General features: G+C 34.9%; 1 protein-coding gene across 1 annotated transcript; it reads left to right on the top strand.

The window, feature by feature from the left end:
- Positions 1-2,709: 2,709 nt before the first annotated feature.
- LOC110645629 (uncharacterized) lies at positions 2,710-6,821 on the top strand. Its single transcript, XM_021798851.2, has 3 exons — positions 2,710-3,419; positions 4,921-5,108; positions 5,933-6,821. Exons 1-3 carry the CDS (start codon positions 2,780-2,782, stop codon positions 6,665-6,667), a joined length of 1,563 nt encoding a protein of 520 aa, XP_021654543.2. The 5' UTR covers positions 2,710-2,779; the 3' UTR covers positions 6,668-6,821.
- The last annotated feature ends 2,343 nt before the right edge of the window (positions 6,822-9,164 follow it).

The raw sequence follows: 9,164 nt of genomic DNA, 5'->3' as shown, positions 1-9,164 counted from the left end.
GATGGAGCTGGAGAAATGAAATACAACCACTATATACAATCCATGAGAACATTAGTCATCAATAACAACTAAATTTGACAGGACTGAAACGTCCACATTCAAGTTCTAAGAGAATGACAGTGATTCTGAATGCCAAAGGACATTGTACACTTGCCATTGGGATATTCATGTGAGCGCCTAAAAGACGTAAAACAACTGTTAAGCTTGACAGAACAGACCAAGCCAAAGGACTATATATATATATATATATCCCCTTGCTAGGTAACTTGCTTGAATGTTTAATTAATCGTTAGGAAGCATTTACATATTTGTTTAGTGACTGAATGAAGTATAAATCCTTGAATTGTTCTCATTAAAACTATGTTATATCCTATTTTAAAAACTCAAAAAATATAATTTTTTTTCTATTAAACCCTAAAATTTGTATAACTGACAATAAAATCCTTTATTTGATTGAAGTCTCAATTGATTATTAATAAATTTTTAGTATATTTATTGAGAATTTCACATCACTATCATATGATAAGAGGAGAAGCCACGTCAGAAACCCTAAATTAGGGTTAATTACCAAAAAAAATAATGAAATTTATCAATTTTTATTATTAAACTCTAAAATTTATATAATTATTAATTAAATTTTTAATTGATGTTTAAAAATGAGCCGACCATCAGTAAACCATTAAATACAATATATAGCTTTTTTTTTGGGTACAAAAATAAGAGATTTGTTAAAGAGGCCTCTAAAAGACTAAGCACGTACACAACTTCAGCTTGAGGCCCATAGCCCAATATAGATGGACTCCTAACTAGCAGATCAACATCTAGCCTAAAGACAAATTAGCCCCAAAAGCCCAAAACGCAGAGCAATCCTAGGCCAGAAAACGAGTCATCCACCGAGTTGTAAAATACATTAAAAATTAAACTCTCCACTGCCTGCCGAGCATCTCACAAATCAAGGTCTCCTCACACAACTTCATTGCAGCCTATGACCACCACATCTTGGTCAAGCAGCAGCATTCCACCTAAAGCAGGTCAACCGAATCAAGAGAGTCCAACCAAACACGTGAAAGCAGATGCCATAGACACTAAAGAAAGCTAGCTTGCAAGCCAGCACCAATAATTAGGGAGGTGAGTGGCGTGGCCGAACTCTTTGACATCTTGTTAGCGCCTTTTTAGTTGGGCAGAGCCTTTAGGAACCTTACGAGGTGCCACCAGTCAAGAAACCAATACCATCTCCCGCATTTGTCATTCAAAACTGAATCCACTCATATCCATGGCAATTCACCTGCAAGAAGACCCCAAGCAACTAAACAAAGGTAGTATTATAAGCTCAATCTAGCAAAACCAAAAGCAAATCACATATGTCCCTCTCCAGTTCATTCCCCTATCTGCATGCAAAAACTAACCTATAGGCTATATTTACAGCCTCGCCAGGGGGTGGGAAAGGAAAGACCCACTTTCGGGCAAGGAAGGGAGTCGTCCCTGCTAGGAAGGAGCAAGGGAAAGCGACTAAATGGCAGAAGGGGGACGACTAAAATCATAGAAAAGAAAAGAACGTTGAGAGAAAAATCCTTTCCCTAAATTTAGAAGTTGCATCAACTAAATCTTGAAATTGGCAAATTGAGCTAATTTGCTGAAATTTGAATGAAAGTTGCACTACAACCCTTAAATAAAATTACCATTTAGTATTTTAAATTTATTAAAGTAATAATTAGGTTTATATTTTTTTATATTAAAAAAATATTTTTTTATTGAAATTATTGAATATTTATTAGATTTATTTTCGCTGACTTTCATTTTTAATTTTACTTTTAGGTAGGGTGTGCAAACGGTCGGTTCGGTTCCGAATTGAATCGAACCGAAAAAATCAAAAATCAAAAATAAAAAATTTTAAAAATCAAATCAAATCGATTAATAAGAAAAAATCGAATCGAATAAAATCGATAAATATTGGTTCAATTTTTAACCGATCAAACTGAATTTTATAAAATTTTATATTTTCAACATTAAATCTAAATAACAAAAACATAAAAACAAAAAAAATTAGAAATCAAAACTCAAAAATCTTAGATTCGGTTCGGTTTTTTTTTATTTTTCTTGATATATATATATTAATAATTTTGGTTTGGTTCGATTTTTTTTTATTTTTTTGAAAATAATTGAACTGAACCGATTAACTAAAATTATCAAAAATTATAAATCAAACCGAATCAAATAAATTTTAAAACCAAATCAATTGAATCGAATTGACTCAATTTGATTCAATTTTTCAATTTAAACCAAATTTTACCCTCCCCTAGGTGAGATTAAGAGAGAAAGAAATAAAACACTATTTAATTTTTTTATTTTAATTTTCAATTAAAATTTATTTTTTATTATTATTGTATTTTTTAAATAAAATAAATAAATAGAATAAATAAAAAAGAAAGAGTAAAAAATAAAGAATATAAAAAAGAGTAATTATATTATAATTTTTAAAAATAATTTATAAATATCAAAATACTATTTTTTTTTTATCAAAATTCTATGTTAGTATTGTACCTGTTAAAATTTCAAATAAATCATCATAATTGGATATAATTGATATGTTATTTTATTTTTTTGAGGAAGGATATAATTTATATTTTGTATTTTTTTTAATAAAAAATCGCTGTCACGAGGGCAAAATTGACGTTTTGTGCGATCGAAATTGTCCTTTTTTCCTGCGATTTCCGATAATAGGAACTCCAGAAAGATACTGTCTGCAAGTCATTTGTGTTTACTTCAAATCCAAACCACAATGTCATGGCTAGCGAGGTCAATTGCTAACTCTCTCAAGCTCGACGACGACGACGACGACGACCGTTCTCCTAACCCTAATGTCACCGAATCAAAATCACCCCCAATTCCTCAATCTGATCATCACTCCAAATCATCGTCACCAACATCTCCTTCATCCACAGCCTCCGCCACCACTCCACGTGGCGTCAAGGAAGACCTCTCCGAGCTCACTAAAACTTTAACCCGCCAATTCTGGGGCGTCGCCTCTTTCCTCGCTCCTGCACCTGATCCCTCCTCCCCTTCCTTTCCGTCTAGTAAGATCTCCGATGGACCAGGCGATAATCCCCAACCACACCAGTTGCCCGATCCGGAGGAATCCAATGAGGATTTGATTGCGGGAATTCGTAGCGACTTCGCCGAGATTGGTGGGAAATTCAAGTCTGGGATCTCTAAGTTGTCGAGTAACGTGAATGTGTCGGAGATCAGTAAAATCGCATCAAATTTCCTCCAGATTGGATCGGAAAAAGATTTCACTGACGAGGATTTTGTTGGCAGTGCTGTCGGTGTGACCGAGGAGGTTATAGCCTTTGCGAGGGATATCGCGATGCATCCAGAGACTTGGCTTGACTTTCCTGTTCCTGACGATGAAGATTTCGATGGTATATATATTTTTTAAAATCTCATTTATGTGTGTGATTTTTTTTTTTTTTTTTTTTTGCTTCTAAGCATGTGAATGCTTTGATCTCGATACAGATAGAACTATTAAGCTGCTCTTTTAATTTAAGTGATTTAGGAATGGAAAAGTAAAATGTAGCTTTGGTTTAGTTTCAATCTGAAGATGTTTGTCGACAATGGTTTTCTGGGGATGCTTTTTCTAGCGTCTACTTGATAGTACTGAAATACATTCCCAGTTTTAGCTCTTGAAATGAAGAAGTTTCGTGATAGTGTTTAGTATAAATTTTATAGTTATATCGTCTGCTCCTGAGAATATGGATACTGAAATGAATTCTTGTAGTGGAGGTTGCATTATGTATTTGCATTTGGCATTTCCTTCAATTATCTTTTTGCATTCAACTATTCCAGCTAAATTGTGGTTTAATTGTTGTGCATGTGGTATAAAACTTATAAAATTAAGTGTACACTATATAGAATTGTCATGTGTGATTGGGCAGTCAATTATCACCTACTAGCTACTAGTTTTTTGTTGTAGAAATTACTCAGTTTTCGTTAAGAAATGATAGAATTTGCCATTCTATTCCTTTTTATGGATCGAAATTATTATTTCAATTTTCAACTATATGGAACTTTGTTTCCTTCATGGCCATATCAATTGGGTCTCTTTGTTGGCCATTGCCAAACTGAGCTTAGGGCTTTTAAATGACTTATTGCAATTCTGTTTTTATCATTTAATCACTTGTAATCCTGCTAATCATCAACGTCCAAAGTATTAACTAGAATTCAACTTTTTTATTTTGTTCCAGTAAAATTTTGAAGTTGTAATAAATCTTGATTTACATATTCATTCACCTTGCTCAGTTTTATGCAGAGGATTTTTTCCCACTCCCCTTTCTTTCCTTTGTTTTTCCCGTTTGAGAATTTATATGGTATTTGTTTGTCTTACTTCATCTGACCTTTGTTTATTTGATGTGTACTTTCATTGCACATGCCAAGTGCTCTACCTCAGGCTTGGCCATGGTCCTGTTCCAGTTCTAGGGCCATGGGGACGGGAACCAGACTGAAGGATCTCCCTGGTTTTGATTCTGGTTTGGTCTGGTTTTAATCATATCCAACGGTCAAAATTTTTTTTTTATTTTTGTAGAGGGAGACATTCAATTTTGGTTCAAAACTGGACTGGTCAGTTCTAGTCCAGTTCAAGTCTGGTTTCAATCCATACGGGTCTGACCAATTTCAGTTCTGGTTTGGCATTTCAGTTCCTGAGCCGGAACTGTGGCAAGGTGTACTCTACCTTGTAGATACCTTCAAGGCAATGTAATAAGAATAGTGAAAATGCTGTAGGCTTAATTGGAGTGCGTATCTTGTATTCCATAATTTACTTGCTATTGAATAAGAGGAAATTCTTCGTGGCTCTTTGATAGGTTTCCATGTATTTGTGGCTAATGTCAAGCATCTTGTTTTTTTTTTCCCTTCCCATTTTTTCAGATTTTGACATGTCTGATGCCCAACAAGAACATGCTTTGGCAGTTGAACGTCTTGCCCCCAGGTTAGCTGCTCTCCGAATTGAACTTTGTCCAGGATATATGAGTGAGGGCTGCTTTTGGAAGATTTACTTTGTACTTCTGCACCCTAGGCTCATTAAACATGATGCTGAGCTACTTTCAACTCCCCAGGTATGTTAGTTTTCTGTAGTGAAATATCTCATTTCACATTTGTTGATTAGACATGTTCTATGGATGCCTTTGCCATGCATCACCAGGGTGTGATATTGGTGCATGGTGTCTTTTTCTGAATAATTCTGTTAGCTGATCAAATCCATAACCAGTAATTGTATTTGTATCCAGATATATTTCATGGTGAATATGGAAAGTATGGAGAAATTGGGATTTGAGTATAGTTGGTAAATGGGAGATAGGTTAGCTTATTAATCAAGTATTGTTGCTAAATCCTTTTGCGTCTTCAGCCAAGTCATTGTAGATGTACCTCTCATCATCTTTACTTTTTTTTTTTTTTTAAGTTGGATATGCTCAACCTTATAACTGGTGCATCTATTAGTTCTCTCTTTCTATATTCCAAACAGATAATCTTTAGGGAAAATTTTCTTTTGTTGGGATGATTGTCTTGATCCTTGATATATGGTCACAATTTAAGATGATAGCCAAGTCAAGTGATGTGTGTCACAAATTTGATGAAGTATCCTTTGAAAGCTTTAGAATTGCCTTAAAACGTAGCCTTTATTTGTTGTATGGTTCAGGTAGTAGTCCTCTAGGTTATAACTTCTAGGTTTTGACCATTACCAAAGATGGGGGCTGAGAGGGAGTATTGGGGTCAGAAAGTTTTGAATATTGGAGTTAGGTAGTGATTTTCAAGTGTCCAATTTGGCACTTATGTCTGTCAGACTGCAAGTTGATCAAACTTTTGTCTAATTTAAAGATATTGTCTGCACTGGACCATTAAATTACTAGGTTGAATCACTAACTTTAATGTGTGCTTGCAGATAGTGGAAGCAAGGGCAATGTTGTCACATGAGTTGCAGAACAAAGCTAAGGCAACCAAGCCAGGTTGGTCAGGAATTGGCACTTCTAGATCGACAGGAACTGCTGATTTACCAAATGAAGAGTCTCTTTCTGTGCCATCTCATGCTGAGTATGAATCAGTGCCTCTAAAGACATCCAGCATTGAAGTAGGCCATCCCACTATTTTAGCCAATACATCTGGCAATGAAGCAATTCCTTCTGGTATTGTAGATGAACAAGAAACAGAGAAGCACCCAGTTCTGAGTACTGAAATGCAAATTATTGACAAAGCTGTGGTTGAGGAGGAATCAGTTGACCAGGCCAAACATCGACATCTATCTAGTTCCTCTTCTAAAGTTTTAGATGAGAAATTTGAGGATGATGCTGATGATTGGTTGAAAGATGAAAGTTCAGAAATGGTAGGCACAAGTGGGAGCACAATGCATATCGGAAATGATGAGGATGTATCATTCAGTGATCTTGAAGAAGATGATGGAGATGTGCCTACAAGTTATAAGAAAGTAACATCGGGTTCTGATGCTTCAACAAAAGACTCGCGAGATTGGGTTCAGTTGAGCAAAGGCTCTTCAGACTCAGTTAAGGATATTAATCCTGTCAGCGTGAAACATGCGGGGTCTGAGCAGGTAAGTGCTGCTAACTCTGAATCCAAGGAGTCCAATGATTGGCTTGATGTTGAGGACATTGATGTGATGTGATAATTCCATAAAACCCTAGCTAATGTGTTTTCTGTCTTTCAGTTACGTTCCTGTGAATATATATGGTTTCTGCAGTCTGAATTAGGATTTGGAAACTATACGTACATAAATCAAACCTAAATTGGATGATGTATTTGAACTATAATAATTTTCAGTGCTATTGTGAAATATTTGTTTTTCACTTGATGTGGGCAATACATTATGTCAACTTAAACCCTATGAAACCACAAGGCCTTGGCCTGGTGGTATGACCCTCTGCTATGAGACTTGCAGCACTTTTCTTCTTTTGAGGCTTGGGTGTTGCCTGTTCATAACATAATGTTTGTGATTAGTACTTGATGAATGTGATATTTATGAGTTATATAGAGTGTACTTATCTATTGATGAATTGTAATTGCGATATTTGATTTGTTGGTTGGAACTCACTTGTAGAATATATAGTCAAAAGTAGTCAATAATATAATATAATGTAATTCGCAGAGACAATGGGAGGAACTCTATTGTGCTGAGTAGCCTCCTCGGTTTCGTAAACTCTTCTGGCCAATTCTATTTGGATTATGGATTTCATGAAATTTCCCAGTTTTCACGCTTGCAAACACTTAAATTCTATGTTATCCAGGCTGGAGTAGAATTATTATTTTCTAACATTGGCTTGTTCCCAGTAAACAGTCTACTGTACACTGACATTTGCTTTTCATCTGTCAATGATTTTCAGATTCTCAGTTCTGCATTCAGTAGAGAAATGATGAATTTAGAAATCTAATGCAACCATAACTCAATACATGCAAGTAGGAAAGGGATATGCAAACACGCGCGCACGTGTGTGGACAGCCACCCACCCAAAATTGCCTGACAATAGATGGTTTAAGGTGTAATTTAAAGGGTCGATCAGTGATTTCCAACTCTTCTTCAAGGTTGTGAATTTTTAAATTTAAATTATAATCAAAATTTAACAAACAAAAAATATTTAGAAATGTGAATATAGTTTTTATATATTATTATTAAAATTATTTATATGAAAAAAAAAGAAAATAAATGAAAATAAAGAAGAGACATTTAATTAATACCTGACGTGTCCTATACCTATGGTGGGCAATAGGGATGGCAACGAATCGTGTTTTTGCGGATACTCGATCCGACTGAACTCTAATAGGACGGGCTTGAGTATTATATAATCGGACTTGGGACGAGTTCGAAATTAAAAAATAATATCCGTGATAAGTTCGGGTTCGAGTTTGGGATTTACATGTTAGGTATTCATTACCAAAATCTATTTACATAAATATTTAATTAAATATAAAATATATATTTTTGTAATAATATTTATAAATTTTTATATATTTTACTTTATATAAAATGAAATTTAAATATTTTATGAAATTATTAATTAAAATAATTTTTTATACAAAATATTAATTAAAAAATTAAACGAATTTAAATTTTATTCAGAATTTTGATAATATTAATTGGGTTTAGGTAGGATAATTTTTACGGATATCCTATTCGTTGCCATCCCCGTTGAGAGATGATAGAAAACTTTGATGGGACCATGAACTCTGTTGCTTCGAAATGTATATATATATATATATATATATATATATATATATATATATATATATTTTTAAACTGGAAAAACGTGACTATTATTCATGAGAAGAGAGCCATTACAGCCTATCTCTATTTATGAGAGAGGCTAACTGATCGGGTAGGTTGGAAATCCACCCTACAAATGAAGATCCCAATCTTACATTAGATGCTAACCAATGGGCACATTCATTAGAGGATCTAGGAGCAAACTGAACAGAGAAATTGGGATAGAATGCTAAGGTCTTAAAAAAATCATGAATAATAGCGTCTAAATCCCAAGGCGGCGGCGGTAGTGGAGCAGAAATAATGCGAAGCAGAAATAATGCGAATCAATTGCAGAGAATTGGACTCAAACAGAACATGCTGGTACCCTCTACTACGCATAAAGATCAGAGATTCTCTAAGAGCATGCGCTTCTGCTGCTAAGGGAGAAGATGAGAAGAACTTTCCAGCACATCCATCAATAAAAAAAATCCCCTTGATATTCTTACCATTACACCATATACTGCTCGTAATGTATCCTTATCAAAAGAAGCATCCACATTCACTTTAACTCCTTGAATCGGAGGCTACCAACTTTGATGAGAGGAAGTTAATCCTGTGTACTGTGGTTGCTCAGAATGCCATTGCGGAACGGCAAAAGAGGCCTTTCATCAATAGCATTCTGAGATTTTTTAAAAGTTACTACAGGGTTGAGGGGGTAGGATGGACTTGAACACTGCATCATTACGAGTTTTCCAAATATTCCAACAAAGATAAGTAGCTAATTGCAGTTCTCTTTTATCAGAAGAAGTGCGCCAAGAGGAAAAGGTCTGCCACCATTCTCCGAACAACCGAAAGCCATATTCTGAAGGAAAGAAACCCGAGTTTGACCCAAAACCAGGTGAGCTTCGCGTGATGACCAAAAATC

This window comes from Hevea brasiliensis, chromosome 10 (genome assembly GCF_030052815.1).
Source record: "Hevea brasiliensis isolate MT/VB/25A 57/8 chromosome 10, ASM3005281v1, whole genome shotgun sequence".
Classification (NCBI taxonomy): Eukaryota; Viridiplantae; Streptophyta; class Magnoliopsida; order Malpighiales; family Euphorbiaceae; genus Hevea; species Hevea brasiliensis.
This window is presented reverse-complemented; position numbering and strand designations above follow the sequence as displayed.